This window comes from Pogoniulus pusillus, chromosome 26 (assembly GCF_015220805.1).
Source record: "Pogoniulus pusillus isolate bPogPus1 chromosome 26, bPogPus1.pri, whole genome shotgun sequence".
NCBI lineage: Eukaryota > Metazoa > Chordata > Aves > Piciformes > Lybiidae > Pogoniulus > Pogoniulus pusillus.
This window is the reverse complement of record NC_087289.1, coordinates 5089769-5106729: the sequence shown is the minus strand read 5'-3', so window position 1 is coordinate 5106729 and position 16961 is coordinate 5089769. Positions and strand designations below refer to the sequence as shown.

The following is a 16961-nucleotide window of genomic DNA, read 5'->3' as shown; positions in this document are numbered from 1 at the left end:
CACCCGAAATGCAAAAGGATATAAAAAGGTAGAAGCAATTTCAACTCCTATCAGAGACCTTTCTGTTCCTTCAAAGCAAACTAATAAACAGTTCCTTATTGCTGAGCAAGTTTTTTACTATGCAAAACACATTTGTGGAAACAAAAGTGCTAACAAATGCATGAGCTAGCATGGGCTTAATGTTTCAGTTAAAATAATTGCCAGAAACAGCTGTTATGGCATATGTCATCATTCAACACAGTGTGTATTTCCACTACAAATAGTGCTGCAAATCATACTAAAGCAGTTCAGGAAAAAAACCCAAAGCATTTCACACACTATTACAGTTTAGTGTTGCTGAAAATAGCAAGGAATCAAAGCAAAAATGAAGAAAAAATGATTGCTATCAAAACTACTTCAGTCTTTCTCTACCAACCTGGCCACTTTTTTTTGTGAAGTGCAAGGATGCAACGTGGTTAAAGACACAAAGGAAGCCATCAGAGATGAAAGCCAGTTTCAAAATGATTTCTGAAAGTTCTGTCATGTAAGGTAGAATTTTATGTATTGATTGACAACAGTAGAGATGGGATCACAGAGTCAAACAGAAGAGGGGTGCTTAAAGGTATCTTCAAAATACATTCCAGAGATGAACTCACTGACAACAGAGTATCAACACTTAACCCAAATCACTGCTACTCTCCTGACTCTTATTATCTAAATAAGAAAGCACATTTCAATATGCTAATTGATTGTGATTTCTCTAAACAAGCACATGCATGATCACTACATCTGTCTTTAATATGACAAGCTTTCCTTTTCTCCCACACAGTGCTTGTCATGTGAAGGCAGGAAAACCAAAAGGTCTGAGTAAAGAGACAGGAGGTACCTTGACCAGCATGTTCTGGAGAGAGACATTCTAACACAGAGCACCCCCTAAACAAAATTTAAGCAGCTATGAAAGCACATAAATGAAGAAAACACATCCCTGGCATGCAATCATGCAACAACAAGCAAATCAAGTGTGTTTTTCTTTACAGACATGGATTATGGCATTAATTATATTATTTAAGTATGCTACATCACTAAGATGCCATAAGGGAAGAAATAGCATAAAACATGAATTTAATAAGTACAAAACCATTTTAATTTTTGCCAAGTGTTCAAAATAATTGTTTTTATGACATCTGTATCAATGAACAATAAAAACTCATTTTTTAGTGAAGTGTAGTATTCACACATAAGCAGCTTCTTCCTGAGCTATGATACAGCTACCAAGATACTAAGTATTTCTAACCACCCTGTGCTGAACACAGATAAATTAGTGTAGAAGGCTGTACTCAACACATTAAATTGCTTACTTGACACTGAAGAACACATCAATTAGGAGGCAAGCTGAAGAGAGAAGAAATCAAAGCAGAACAACTAGTGGTGAAATTTGAATTTTGGAAGCTGTTCTTTACTATCAGTCATTTTCTCCTGCTCTCAGCAAAAGATAAGCTCTAATTGTTTTGTGGAAAGCCATCATTGTAATATTAACAAATGGCTGACAGTACAACTATTAACATACTCATACTGCTCAAGTTCACAGCTAAGCCTCTTTTTTCAAGAAGGTGGTCATGTTTTATGCTATTTAGATTAGCTTTGAAAGAATTGGACTAATCTGAGACAATCATAACATGTTGTTATTTCTATGCTCTACAGTCTGCCAGATAAAAATGCCATTGCGTGCAGGATCTTACCACTAACAAGGCACTATCATCAGTATGCTGAGACCTTCTGGATGGAAAGGGACACTGGGAGGTGGGAGAGATGGAGTCATGTCAGAAACACACAGTATGTGAACAGACAGACACATTTTGGAACATGTACTGCTTGTTGATAGCACTGTGAGGCTTTTTGTGTTTTGAAACCCATAATGTAACTGTAGGAATATAGAGGCACATGACTCCTGAGTTACAGTGCTTTTGTATTACTTAAGGAATCAATTACTCTGCTTTCTGTGCTGTCTCCAGCAAATACAGACAACTATGTATTCACTTTTCTTACTGTGGCAGAACAAAGGATCCTTTAAAAGCATAAATTAAGAACAGAAGAGCATTACTAAAGAAAAGGAGCAAAACTGATTTAAATTGCCCCATCTTTCAGTAATTTTCTACCACAAAATAGCTAGCTGGAAAATGCTGCTAAAGAACTATTTATACTCATTATATTATTAAAAGTTTTGATCTGATTAACATTGCCATTTCCCTGGAGGAAAACGGGGATGGCATGCAGTAGAAGAGCTATTACTATGCAGAAATCTGATGCAGAGAGTGAACAGATGTCACTGGCTCAGCTCTGTATATTCTAGAAGACTAAGCCTTCTAATGATTTGTGTTCCCTTCTGACTTACTGGTTTTGATTATAAAAACTACACTACAATAAAACTGTTAAAAATTACTTTTCTGATGGCTCTCAAAATTCTAATGCTTCATCTTTCTGGGAAAACTGGTGATCTAATAGTAAGCAACCTGGAGAAAACCCATCAGTGAAGGATAACTACAATGCAGTACCTTGTCTGAATACTCCTGTTTGAAAGTAAACACTACTGCTCACAAGGAGCATCTTAAAAAAGGAATATGAAATGTATTATTTGTACAGAACACAGAAAACATACAACAAACAATAAAACATCAGACAGGCAGGCTACATGAACAAAGGAAATATTAGACTGGTCCCATAAGCATAAAACTCCTAAACCAAGACTTAATTAGGTGTGAAAAAACTATGTAATAACCCAGACCTGAAGAATTTTCCACAATCAGGAAAGTATCTCTGATGAAGACAGCTAAGCATTCAGGTGCTGTCATCTCTAGTCATACCCTTCTTAGACTCTTACCTCACTATCCAGAGGACTTTGCTTCTGAGGACTTAAGGATGCTTTTTGCTATAAGGAAAAAAAGGAAAGATCAGTTTAAAAGAAAGTGACAGAGAAAGAAAAGTTCCAAACAAAACTGCATGATTTAGAAGTGTTTTAAAACACAGCAACTCTTATTTTGTTAAATAAAGCATGCACTGGGGAAATTGCAAGGTTCCAATGAGGTGAAATTTCTTTGCTATGATTAGTAAAAACCCCAGCCTTTATTCCATATAAAAATAAGACTAAAATTGGTTTTGCATATTAAAGATGCATAATAAACCCAAAATATAACCCAAGGGAGGAATGCAACTGCTGAGAATAAAGTGCTCATGAATAACAAAGGCAACAGAAGAAAAAACTAACACAACCAAAACCCCCAAAAGGCTCATTAATGAACAAAATGCATCCTAAATATCTGAAGCCTTTAACTGAAAGTCTGAGATGAATCTTGAATAAAAATGTGTTTTCTACAAAACTTAACCAGGGGCTTGAGATTAGGCTTTTCATCAGCACCAACTAATTGTAGGCAGCTCAAAATATTGTTTCTGAATTAACTATAACACCTTACACAAATAAATGCAATAAAGCAATCTCTTCCTCTGTGTAGACCACCCTAATCTCAAACTATTTACTGTGGAAGTCCTTAAATTTGTGTAGGTCACCAGAGCAGTGAACAGCAATATAAATTTAAGTCAACTAGCATATAAACAAGATTGCACACTAAGCAAGCAGACTACTTCACAGTCAGTATTTCGTTCACAAGCAGTGAAAGAGAAAGCAGAGACAGTGTCCACAGAGTATCTGAGGTACTATAAACCTGTGCTCATGCTTTATCTGGAGGTAAATTTATGCAGCATAAAAACACCTAAATAGATTAAGCAACACTACTTAAGGTATGATTGCTGCCTTCTCTGCCAAATCTGTTTTCAAATCTAAATTGCCTCTATGCTATCTCAAATAAAGACCTCTTCTTTTTGATACTAATCTTGTCACATGGATGCAAATAAAAAAAATGAGAGAATGAGGCATACTATGTAAACCCAGAATTCCTTGAAACAATCAGATCTTGGGTAAATCTCTTCCATATTACTCCCCAGTTCGAGGTTTGTTAAGTTACAGCACCAACTTAAATGTCACTTCTCTATTGCCTTTGTAAAGTGCCATGCATGCCCAAGAGTGTAATGCACAGGTATTAGTGATCTTGGTAATTAATTTCCTTTCAGGGATTCAGAAAATAAGAAGCACCAAGTAGGAACTAAAAGGAGGTACCTTAACAAAGTCAAGGACAGCTTCTCTCTGGATCTGTTTTGTCCTCAACCTCTCCTCTTCATACTGAAGTGCTGCTAGCTGGGCCTCCCGACGGGTACGCTCGATGTGCCTGCGGTGCAGCTCGGGATCTGTGTTAGGCACCTGGAACAAAGAGTGCATCAGGCTGTGAAGACAGAGCTGCACAGGGTAGGCCAGATGGATCCTGAAAAATAATTCATGCCTTACAGCTAATATTAGTTTGGTTTTACATCCAACTCATCCCAAAAAATAAAAGAGTAGAGTTCAATGTATTACCTGACTGTGGTGACTTGATAGAGAGAGAAAGTAAGGTGAATCAGCCAGGGGTCTGACAAATGGAAAAACAGAGATTTGGTTGTACTTCAGATTCAAAGTATACTTATGGTCATGAAGGAGCTGTCACTGATATACAAATCTCACCTAATAAGAAGAGAAACTACTTAATAAGCAAAGCTGTTAAACTAACTGCTGTGATAACAATTTAGTTCACTTTGTTTGACAGATTCCATGCATTTTTATCTTTTCTGAACTGTGACAACGTTTTGCTACAGCTCAGGATGCACCAATTGGATTGTATGTTGGGCCTATTACATTGACATAGTACTTTCTACTTATTCTCTAAGAGCTAGTCAAGTAACCAATACAGGAACTTTTCAGATGATCCCCATTTGGAGGAACAATGAGCTACTATGGTTATTTGGGGGAGGAATAAATAAAATACATCAGTAGAAACTGTAAGTTTCTTTTCCCTACCTCTCTGTCCTGTCCACATAACTCCTTAGTACTTGGTGATGCTCTCTGTCCTGCATCAAATTTAGAGTTTCAGGTCTTCGTAATTCCTCAGTGTCCCTGTGGGTAAACACCAGCAGGAAGGAGAATTGGCCACTGAAACTACTGTCAGATGAATTCTTCCCTAGATTACAACTGCTTCTTCTAAGAATAAAGGCCTAGACAATTAGTTCCTGTTAATCAAAGGCAAAATTTAGGATGACTGAAGAAATCATGCTGTGGTGATACCAGGTCAGATCATAACTACTGCAGTTCTCCATTACATCAATATAACTCACTTAATTAGCAGTGGTTTCAAAATACACAAAGATGTAATCTCTTTTTGAAGACTACATTCTCATTACTGAAGGGCTTATTGTGCTCTGGAAATAAAAGAATTATTTCTAAGCATTAGTGTCTTCTGATACATTCAGAACAAATCTGTTCATTTCACCTATCAAGTGATGGCCTCTTAGCCATCAGCGACACAAGCCCATTACACAAAGACACAAGGTAAGCAGCAACTGATCTGCCTTGCATATCCTAGCAGCCACAGAAATCCTGCAGCCAGTTCTTTGCTAGAGGACAGCTGCTAGCACTGAAACAATTCCCGAGGTCCACAGTCTACAGCATATTCCCTGCCATGCTGCTGTCTAGAAAGGAAGTTGATGGAAACTGAGTAGCTGATTCTAGACAGCCTAGACTATGCAACCTTTGCTCTTGGGATAGCTATGGAAAAGAGACACACTATATGCCAGTTATAGAAACAGAGAATCAGCCAGGTTGGAAGAGTCCTCAAAGATCATCCAGTCCAATCTAACACCCAGCCCTATCCAATCAACTAAACCACAGCACTAAGTGCCTCATCCAGGCTTTTCTTGAACACCTCCAGGGACGGTGATTCCTGCTGCCTGTGTGTAGACTTATTACCTATTCTGCACAGAAAAGCTTAAGAGATGTGGAGAACCTCCACACAGGCCTCTTCTGTTACTTAAATCAGCAGTGGTGCACACGATAAATCCATGACTGTGCATAATGGACAGGACTGGGATCATCTAAGAGTGCCAAGAAGCAGATTCAGAGCAGAGCACACACAGAATGCACCACGGTCTGTCCAGAGGCACAAACTGTATTTAGAGAATTGAATCAACTGATCTAAGTATTCTGCAGATGAAGTCTGCATTACATCCAACTCTAAGAGTTTTAATGGCTTCAGCGTGCTGCAGAAAAAAACAGAGGCTGCCTGCCAAGGCATTTGCACAGGATCACTGTGGAAGCAGTTTACAGCCTGTGGTTGCCACAAATGAAATATTTGACTATTCACTCTCACATGGCTGTTTGCACAAAATTTTGAAGGCAATACGAATATGACCTGTTCTCAGTGCCTCATTAAGAATCCCATTCTGATGTAGTATAAAATGAATATGCTAAAATTAATTTAGATTATTAGCCACCTCCACATGGAGATCCACTGCCATCCTTAAGTTAGATGTTGAGAGCATTGGATACCCTAGAATCTTAGAATCAGTCAGGGTTGTAAGGGACCACAAGGATCATCTAGTTCCAAACCCCTGCCGTGGCCACGGACACCCTACCCTAGAGCAGGCTGCCCACAGCCTCATCCAGCCTGGCCTTAAACACTTCCAGGGATAGGGCCTCAACCACCTCCCTGGGCAACCCATTCCAGGCTCTCACCACTCTCATGCTGAACAACTTCCTCCTCACCTCCATTTCCAGCTTTGCTCCATTCCCCCTAGTCCTGTCACTACTTGGTATCCTAAAAAGTCCCTTCCCAGCTTTTTTTTAGGCCCTCTTCAGACACTGGAAGGCCACAAGAAGGTCACTCTGGAGCCTCCTCCTGACTGAACAGCCCCAACTCTTTCAGTCTGTCTTCACAGCAGAGCTGCTGCAGCCCTCTGAGCATCCCAGTGGCCTTTCTCTGGACACACTCCAGCATCTCCGCATCCTTCTTGTAATGAGGGCTCCAGAACTGGATGCAGTACTCCAGGTGGGGTCTCACCAGACTGCAGTAGAGGGGGAGAATCACCTCCCTCGACCTGCTGGCCTGCTGAAATACAATTTCCTTTATCACTACAATCTGTCTATGTAAATGGCAGCTTTCTCTGGGCTAATGAGCATTCTCCTATTTCCTTCAGACATGTCATGGAATCTAGTGTTTGTAAACTCTAATTATTTCCATGTTGCCCACAGATGTTCAGATAGAGAAACAAAACCCCAAAAAAACCCTCTTTCAGACCATGAGCACTATGCTTATCCTTTCTGTCCTTTGTGTAACACAGCTTAAGTCAGCTATTTAATGAATACACCAATTAAATAGTGAAAAGCAGATATTAAATCCCTTTAGAAATCTTCACTTTGGCAGATTTCTTCAACCAACCAGTTTAAAGCTGAGCACTGGCCTAGAAGAGCCATGTCTTTTTGTCACTGTCATTATTAGAATACAAATTCCTAACCTGCAGCAGTAAGTTATAAGTAAAGTGCCATGCACATTTCTGGGGAAGCTGCAGAAAATGTCATTTTCTAAACTCATCCAGTTCTGCATTCACCATGAAACAGGATAAAATGACCATTACTGCAAACTCTTACCTGTTTTGCTGTAGATATCGTCTTGTATCCTCTGTTCTCTGAGATTCTCTGTTGCACACAGGCTTTACTGGTGAGTTCTAAGCAAAATAACACAGAAAATTAATTTATTAACTCACTCAGAAAACTGTACATTAAATGTCAAAGAATCTCTTTGTAAAGCCACATTTGTAGTGGCTGGTATTCAAAATACCTGACAAAGAACCAAAGAACACAATTCAGTGACATTGGTTTCCAACTAGGCAAGCATACTTTTATTTTCACCTCCAAATTAAACAAACTTTAGTTTCAAGATTAAATATGCTGTCTACAACTGCTTGAAGGGACATTGTGGCCAGGTGGGGGTTGGCCTCTTCTCCCAGGCAACCAGCAATAGAACAAGGGGACACAGTCTCAAGTTGTGCCAGGGTAGCTATAGGCTGGATGTTAGGAGGAAGTTCTTCACAGAGAGAGTGATTGGCATTGGAATGGGCTGCCCAGGGAGGTGGTGGTGGAGGCACTGTCCCTTGAGGTCTTCAAGAAAAGACTGGATGAGGCACTTAGTGCCATGGTCTAGTTGACTGGATAGGGCTGGGTGCTAGGTTGGACTGGATGATCTTGGAGGTCTCTTCCAACCTGGTTGATTCTATGATTCTATGCCTACTCATACATATGAGTTTAAAAGCCCTACTGTTAAGAACTGTGCAGAGAAGTCCATGTAGGCAGAAAATAATTAATGTCACTTAGAAGACATGTAGAGTTAAGCTCCAAAGAATGTATATGCAAGTGTACAGCAATGTGGTCTGGATTCTCAGAAATGTAAGATACAATAGCTGATGGTCTCTTGTGATGCCTTAAAGGCAGGTGACAGAGGCACTAAGAAAAAAAGACATGAATGAGAACAGCTTAGACTTCATTTGAGCTATGAAATCATTTATCCCATTGGGAACAGAGAACATATTGCCCTTAGCATTATTTAAAACTTACTGACACCCATCAGTGTAAGAAAATGGAAACCTTTTATGATTAACTTGCCAATTTTCACTTATGTCTCTGTGCATGTTGCTTTATTGCATACAGTTGGATGAGGCATTTAGTGCCATGGTCAATTTTCACTTATGTCTCTGTGCATGTTGCTTTATTGCATACAGTTGGATGAGGCATTTAGTGCCATGGTCTAGTTGATTGGAAAGGGCTGAGTGATAGGTTGGACTGGATGAGCTTGGAGGTCTCTTCCAACCTGGTTGATTCTATGATTCCTCAGTAGTAGAGTGTTTGGGATTGTCTTTTAAAAGAAGCTACTGCTCCATTTAAAAGCAAACAGTTTAATCACAGACAGCTTTTTTTATGTTGACCAATGAGTCCTTGGGTTGCACTGCCAAAGGTTGTCTTTTCTGAGCCTTGTTTCTGCATCTATGCTTCAGGCACCATCAGCTTTTATGATTTGAAACTGAATTTGTGGGATTTGCAAAATGAATGCACCTCTTGGGTATCTGTGGCACTGATTTTAAACACAATAAAAAGTAATATAAAGCAGGCTCCTATATAAAAGCTAATGTTCCACAGCATTGCTTCAAGAAAAAAATACAGTAACATTACTGGAATCATAGCCCTTCTGTGCCTGGACATCATTTGGATACACTAAGCAGATAATAAAAGCCACTATTATTAAGATAGGCTATGCTAAGTTTGACTTTCAAAGTTTTGTGGGGTTCTGTTTGCTTGCTTGTTTTTTGGTGAAAGACAGGACCACGTCCAGAGTTACTCACTTCTGCTTCTAGACAGAAGAAAAAAAGCTGCCCAGAGAACTTTCTAACCTGTCTAGCAATAATTTTACTTATTGTTCATTCAACTGCATACTTTTATTGACTAAGAATAGTGTCATACTAGGTTTATGTAAAAATACATATAGCAGATTTTGTTCACAACACTCCAAGAGGCATATCCAAGTGCACACCTATAGCTTCAGAGCCATGCTCAACAGGAAGAGAGAAAGAAACTGTTCTGTGCAAAGAGCAGGCTTCCAATAAGACTGAACATTTAAGTTAGCTTGCACTTAAAATGGATGCTCCAGACATTGAGTTTAATGACAAATAACTTCTAATAGTCATAAGAGTCATTGGATACTGGAATGGGCTGCCTGGGGAGGTGGTGGAGTCGCTGTCCCTGGAGCTCTTCAAGGCAAGATTGGACGTGGCACTTGGTGCCATGGTCTGGCCTTGAGCTCTGTGGTAAAGGGTTGGACTTAATGATCTGTGAGGTCTCTTCCAACCCTGATGATACTGTGATAAAAAGCCAAATTAGTTGAGTTGTAAAATTTCTGTACCAAATCTTTATGCTGGTTGCAATTAACATTTTTCCCTTGAGAAAGCCAGTATATATTCAGTGCTATCAAATAAATGTTACCAGATTTCTAGATACCACTAATTCCCAGCTGCAAACACCAATTCTCAGGGTTTATTTTGAAGACAGCACTCTTCTGGAAAAAAACCCCAAACATTTAACTTCATATATGCCTAAAGCATAAATGTGCAAGAACCCATGACAAGAAAAGAGTCATTGCAACTTTAGACATTCCACATATCCTAAAGGGCAATTGGAAGCAACTTAACCCTCCAGCTCTGACAAAGCACAACACTGTGCTCTTCCTCTTCAGATCAGACACTTTTTGTTTTACCTCTTCACATAAATAAATAAATAAATAAATCCCAACAATAAAGAAAATCTCTGGGGACGAGAAGCATTAATCCCACCACAAATGCTTTCCTGGGGTGTATGAATTGAACTAATTTAAGTAAAAGCACCACCTCATTAGAGATTCGCCGCTGGTCAATATATGCCATGAACTGTGAGCTGAGGCTGTCTGAGTCCATGCACTTGGCTTGCCTCACCTCTTCCTCCTCCTCTTCTGTGGCACAGCTATCAATATAGTCGATCTGATCGAGATCATGTTCCACTTGATACACATACACAGAGAAAACACCCATAATTAGATAACCTACAGGAGCAGAAAGAACTCAACAAAAAAGTGATGTCAGGAACTAAGGCTCTATTGCTTTTCCTCCATCTGGGAAATCCGAAGACTAAAAGCTCTTGAACTTTGCCAGGCCCACTTACATTTATTAAAACCCAGATTTTGAAACAATGATAAAATTTATGCTTTGAAAAAAGCAATGAGAAACATGCATCAAGCATGTAGTTTTATACTGCTGGCTGCAGGCACTTCTGCAGTGTCTGAAAAAGTAAAGCAAATATTTTACTCTTTTTTTCCACCAATAACAAAAAAACTACTAAAATTTGTCAGCTACAAAGGCTGTACAATGATTTGAGTGCATTGTGTAATTTCTTTTGGTTCATCTGTCAGAAAGATCAGAATGGATATGACAGATAACTCGACTAGTTTTACTACTACAACCAAACAGGGCAGGGTGTCTAAATTATCTGGATGTAAATGCAGTAAATCTAGGAAATGTATGTGAAAATAGTGAAGGACAGAAGAGAAAGCAACAGAATCCCTCTAAGACAATGTAAAAGCATCTGCAATTTTCTTTTAAAAGGGGGAATAAAAAAGAAATGAGAGTGAAAAATGGCACAGTTTGGCTAGCATTGATCTTCCCTCGGGTGGGTAATATGTAGGGCAATTCTTTCACTTGTCACTGCTCTGCCCAAGGATTCTGAGTGTCATGACACTGAGCAAACTACCCTGGTTAAAAATGCTCTGCTGGGCATGCAAGGGAAAACATAAGCTTCATTTTTTTGAGCCCTACAGCTTTCTTTTTCTCTCCTCAAACTTGCTCCAGACTCCCTTGCAGACATTCTTTTTCTACTCCCCCGCCCCTTTCCTGCTTGTCTAAAACAGAACTCTCTTTGCTTCGCCACACAATCTAGCAACTGTTACTGGCAAAGTCACCTCCTCTGCTACCACAACCATCCAAAACAGCATTCCTATATACTTTGGCTTCATTAAATCTTCATCTTAGTTTCATTTCTCATCTTAAAAAAAAGCCTAACAAACCAAACCCCTCTCCTTCTTTCCAGTCTTGCTTATTACACTTAAATAATGATAGTAACACAGTATAGGGTGAAAGACATTAGTATCTCTGTTAAGATCACAGAACTGGGAAAGGGTCTCCTGGATTACTGACAGCCACATATTATGGCTTGTGTCCCTCTCAGATATTCCCACTCATGAACTCACCATGCTCCATCTTAAAAGTCTGGTGAGGCATTTTGAAATCCCTGGCGTACAAACCCCAAAGAACAAAATAAAGTTAGTCTTGGAGGAGGAGCTGGCAGCACTACCTGTTATTAAGGCTTCCCAGAGCTTACCACGACATAATGTCCTCAATTCTTTTAACTTTGCCTGAATGCAATTGTTATTTGTGGATTAATATGTAAAAGAGTCTGAGTCAACCAAAAAAACCAGATATTTCTAGAAGATAGAATAAAGCAAAACAGTGTGGCACAGAAGAGTAAGACCAAGAAAATAAGACAGCAAAAGATGAAGAGAGGGAAAGGAGGGGAAAGAGAAGAAAAAGTCAGCTGGGTATGGAAGGTTAGAAGTAGCTAGAAAGAGTAATGCTGAAATAAGTAATATGAACTATAGCCATCAGGGAGTAGCTGAGAAAGAAGTAAAAATTAAAGTATGTGGAGATGAAATCTAATAACAACTAGAACAGAAAAAGAAGAAGGAATGACTGAAAAAAAAACCCAGTCCTGGAAGAATGCTAAAACTGGGACATGCAAGCAAAAGAGACAGCAGCAATATTGTAAGTTAAATGGAAAAGGACTATAGACAGATCAAGAAACATGGAAAGTGATACCACTCTTGAACAAAGATGAGGGTGCCACTGGAAGACTACAGAACACTCAATAGAGAAAGTGTCTATAACACAAAGTCACTGAAAAATACCAGTGCCTCCTAGATGATTTGCACAGTTTGATTAAAATCCAAGAGTGCTGAAAAAGGTACTTTTGCTACTTGGAAATAGGACAGAATTACTCATCCTGTTCCGACAGCAGTCTGCACAGAACACTGAATTTATAACTGCTGTAAATTTCCCCAGCAGCTCAAATACCGAAATTCCATGCACCAAAATTCAAGATTCTGAGACACTTTATAAAGTACTGAGACTAGGCTGACATATTTCCTAAATACTCTAATTCAGATGCTGATTTTGCCTTGTAACAGCCTTAACACAATGGTGTTTTTAACATTGTTTACACAACAGTGGTTTGTGCAGTTTGACCCAGATCTTTCTCTTTAGACCATCTACTTCTTACATCAAGTATCCTGATGACAACAAAGCCAAAGATCACTGTTTACCTCCCCCATTAGTCACGACTGAGCTCCCTCGGTTTTCCTGATACTGGCTTTCTCTTCGCAGTCTCTGTTCTTTAGTGATCTCTGCCACACGTAAAGGAAGATCTGAGAACTCATCTGTTGGCTTTCAAAAACAAACAGTAAAGGTGAGAAACAGTCTTCAAAACATCATCTTGTAAACTGCTACCTCTTGATTTGTGCTTTTACTTCAGCTGACCTGCTTTGCACCTACAAAACATGAACTTAAAAGCAAAATACAGCTATAAGATATTGCTTAAAACCCACACACATGCATTTAAGCTTTCTTAAAGAAACAACAGCTTGCCTACAGTTCTTTTTGCAGTATCTGCAAGAGCTCACAAACATTCCAGAATGGAAGCTCCTAGGACTCTCACAATAAACAAGCTAGGAGTGCAAACGGCCATACAAAGCATAGCTCACTGAAACACTTTAAGTCTCTGCTACTGCCTTATCCCAAGAGAGAAAAGGAGTGTCACTTGCTCTTCCCAGGAAGAAAGTCTTCTTGGTGAGAGAGCCCATTTCCCTGCTTCTAAATGGCAAATAGATTTTAACATTTGAAACAAGCTGCAAGGAAAAATGACAACATTTCCATCTCATTTTTGAAGCTTAATTTTCATGTTCAGACTGATTTTATTGAAATAAGTAGTCATGAGCAATTGTAATTGACTCAAAAGTGCAGTAAGATACAGCTAGAAGCTTTTCTTAAAATGAGGAAGCTCAACTTTATTATCTTTTATGCTCCAGCAAATTAATGTCATGCACATGAAAGGCCTGGAACACAAACACTATGAGGAGAGGCTGAGGGAGCTGGGGTTGTTTAGCCTGGAGAAGAGGAGGCTCAGGGGGGACCTCATTGCTGTCTACAACTATCTGAAAGGAGGTTGTAGCCAGGTGGGGGTTGGTCTCTTCTCCCAGGCAGCCAGCAACAGAACAAGAGGATGCAGTCTCAAGTTGTGCCGGCGGAAGTATAGGCTGGATGTTAGGAGGAAGTTCTTTCCAGAGACAGTGATTGGCATTAGAACGGGCTGCCAGGGAGGTGGTGGAGTCACCATCCCTGGAGGTGTTCAAGAAAAGCCTGGATGAGGCACTTAGTGCCATGGTCTGGTTGACTGGCTAGGCGTGGGTGATTGGTTGGACTGGATGATCTTGGAGGTCTCTTCCAACCTGGTTGATTCTGTGATTCTGTGACTGTTTTGTACTTTTCTCTTACTATTTCCAACTTTCAATCCCAAACAAAATGAAGCTTTTCTCCAATAAAACAATAAATAATTTTGGCACAAGGCAACCTGCACACTAGCACACACTGAATGTGTCACCTACTGAATATGCTTCCAGCTGTATACTTATCAGTTCTGTTTCCTGTGCAAGACTGCACCCCACAAATAAAGCTGCAACACTTACTTCATTCCCTGACCACCTTTTGTCTCCACTGTCCACGCTATTGAAGCCAGAATCAAGTGCTCCATAGGGACGAGCAGAATAGAGCTCCTCATGGCTGTCAAACACAGAGTTTTAGTTATTGGAACATAAACACCACAAAACAGAAAGGAAACTACCAAGCATGGTTGCAGCACGTTCACAAGGTCAGCATATCAGAAAGCATCATACTGCATTTGCCACCTAGAGCAAGAGGCACACTTGTCAGTCAGCTGCCCACCTGCCACCACCCAGTGTTAAGATCTAACCTGATCCAAAGTATGTATCTATACTTCTAATATTTCCCAAGCAGAAATTACAACCCAAAATATCTGCAGAGTGGTCCCTTTGCTGCTTAACAAGTCCAACTTTCATTTTATCAGGCTCATTTGTTTTGGTTAAAAAATCCTGCCCCTCAAACTTTTTTGTAATTAAGGATAAACCTACACAAAATCACTAAAAATACAGCAAATACTTCTAACAAAAGTAAACAGAATGTATTACACAGTCATCTTCTGCATCACAATTACCTAAGAAACTGGGCAGTAAGATGGTCAGTTTGTCAAGTGCTTCATAATATCATAAATACAGAGGTACAGTTTGCATCTACAGAGCTTGAGTTTGTTAATGACACGTCTAGACAAAGGCTTTAGGCATGTGCCTAGTGTTACAATACACACAACCAAACAGCCACACAGTTCTAACTTTCTGGGCTTAGAAAGTATGTAATTCAGCAGTACAGCCATCACAGATGTCAAGCCTGGCAACTGTTGCAGATAGCTACAGTAAAAGAGACAATGGGACTTGTCTGATCCACTGCAGATGGCATTTCACAATGGTTCAACTGTCCTACTGGCACTCGATGCCCCAGGGAGAACTGCAACAGTAATTACTACGTAATAGACGAAGAAGAATGAGTTTCAGGAAGCTAATTGCTTCACCCCATCACAACTGCATTGCAGGTCATTTTCTCACTAGTCCTGTGCTCAAGTTGTTGCTTCTTCAGAAATCTCTCTTTTGGGAAATACTTATTTTCAAATGACTCATTATTATAATCATTACTGATTCAGTACCATGTGTGTGTGCATGGGATTTTGTAGAAGAGTGTCAGGTTATTATCCTTGGCTATTTTATTTTTCAGATACACATAATGTAGTAAAAAATAAGAGGAAGGATGAGAAACACGTGGCTATACAGCTGCTTCTATGCAGATGTACAACAAAAGACAAGCTCTTGTATTTGCATGGAGTTTTGAATAACTCAGAAGAATTTCATCTCTATGGCTCTGCATTTGAAGAGCAAAATCATCTGCATAGTAAACCACCAGAAAGAAAGAAAGAAGAGGAAAGAAAATCCAACTCTGTTCTTCTGGGTGGGGAAGGAAAAAAATGACCATGAAATTGTCCAGTGTAGTTAGCAAGTTATTAACTTGAATCGGTGACAACAAAACCATACTTATGCTAGTGGTTCACAGGACTTAACTACTGGATTTAAAACACAGGTCAGAGAAAAGAAGAATCTACAGTGTAATTCCACTGTAAATGTATCAATACCTTTGGAATCTCCTGAGAACCCTGGAGACATTCAGTGCTGATGAAAAATAACTCAGCCAGTCCCTCATGCAAATTCTTCTTCACAAATCTGATTCATGATTGTGAGGCTCTTTGATTTGTGTTTCATTGCTGCTAAGAAAGCACTACATCCTTGAGCAATTTACTCCTCCACACCACATTACCACCTTCCAAGCTGTCTGAAGTAATTTTTACCTCTTTAGTTTCATACTTCACCGACTCCCTTTTTTCTGTATCAAGTAACAGAAATAAATCTTAACTCCTGCTTTTCTCTAGAATCATAATTTAGCAGCTGATAGGGCTGCCTGTTTCAATATTAGTATTACAGAGCTAAGTGATAGTGCCAAGTGAAAGCTTGCCAAAAATAACAGTTTATTAATGGGGTTTGAGCACTGCAGGTTGAAAATGACAGCAGGGAGATACTTGAGTGAGTAGAGAATATGAACTATGTCTAGATGCTATAAACTGAATACCTGTTAGCAACAGGAGAGCATGCCCCTGTACTAAGAAGATACCAACACTCTCAGTGCACATCAGCTAACCCTAACTGCCTTTCATGTGACACTGCCCAAGTTTTCTTCTGAACTGCTCCTTGCTTCTTATGTAGTAGTCCCTTGTTAGAATGTACCATAACACAAAGGATATCCTTCAAAGCCACCTTCACCAATATGCTGACCAAAGAACAATCTCAGGATCTACTTTTTTTTCTTAGAAGACTCAGGCAACTGACAAAATTTTCATGAATATCATCAAAACTGTGCCAAACTTACCAAGATCCAAATCCCATGGGTCTCCTGTCATAATCAGGCAAGTCTGGAGCTATCTTGCACGCTTCTATGTTCAGGTATTTAAATATATGAATTTTTCCTTTTATACATATCTTAGAAAAGAGAAAGGATAATTTCACAATATGCTTTCAAAGTACTCTACAGACATTTACATTGAGAATATTAAATGAGCACATTTATGTCAACTAGTGTGTCTTCTCTTCTAGTCTCACTGCATTTTATAGAAACAGCTACAGTGAAGCATCACAGGATGCCTGTGATAGACAAATGGAATCTGTCTTCCCAGTACATCTGGTCTGCATGCAACTTTGTCAGCTGGATGCTGA

At 39.4% G+C, this 16961-nt stretch overlaps 2 protein-coding genes across 17 annotated transcripts in view; both read right to left on the bottom strand.

Annotated features, from left to right (window-relative positions):
- The window catches only part of RPL35A (ribosomal protein L35a), a 114733-nt gene that overhangs the window by 53609 nt on the left and 44163 nt on the right, over positions 1 to 16961 (bottom strand). The gene's annotated exons all lie outside the window — the stretch shown is intronic.
- The window catches only part of LRCH3 (leucine rich repeats and calponin homology domain containing 3), a 73366-nt gene that overhangs the window by 19654 nt on the left and 36751 nt on the right, over positions 1 to 16961 (bottom strand). For 7 of the 16 annotated variants that reach the window (XM_064165656.1, XM_064165662.1, XM_064165654.1 and 4 more), the window contains exons 6-15: positions 16618 to 16727; positions 14262 to 14355; positions 12843 to 12963; positions 10324 to 10472; positions 7541 to 7617; positions 4919 to 5014; positions 4442 to 4493; positions 4148 to 4288; positions 2858 to 2905; positions 1719 to 1772 (exon numbers count right to left, since the gene is read on the bottom strand). In XM_064165656.1, coding sequence (XP_064021726.1) covers positions 1719 to 1772; positions 2858 to 2905; positions 4148 to 4288; positions 4442 to 4493; positions 4919 to 5014; positions 7541 to 7617; positions 10324 to 10472; positions 12843 to 12963; positions 14262 to 14355; positions 16618 to 16727 — 942 coding nt within the window. The remainder of the gene's footprint in view (positions 1 to 1718; positions 1773 to 2857; positions 2906 to 4147; positions 4289 to 4441; positions 4494 to 4918; positions 5015 to 7540; positions 7618 to 10323; positions 10473 to 12842; positions 12964 to 14261; positions 14356 to 16617; positions 16728 to 16961) is intronic. The other 9 variants (XM_064165669.1, XM_064165671.1, XM_064165667.1 and 6 more) reach the window with 3 other exon arrangements.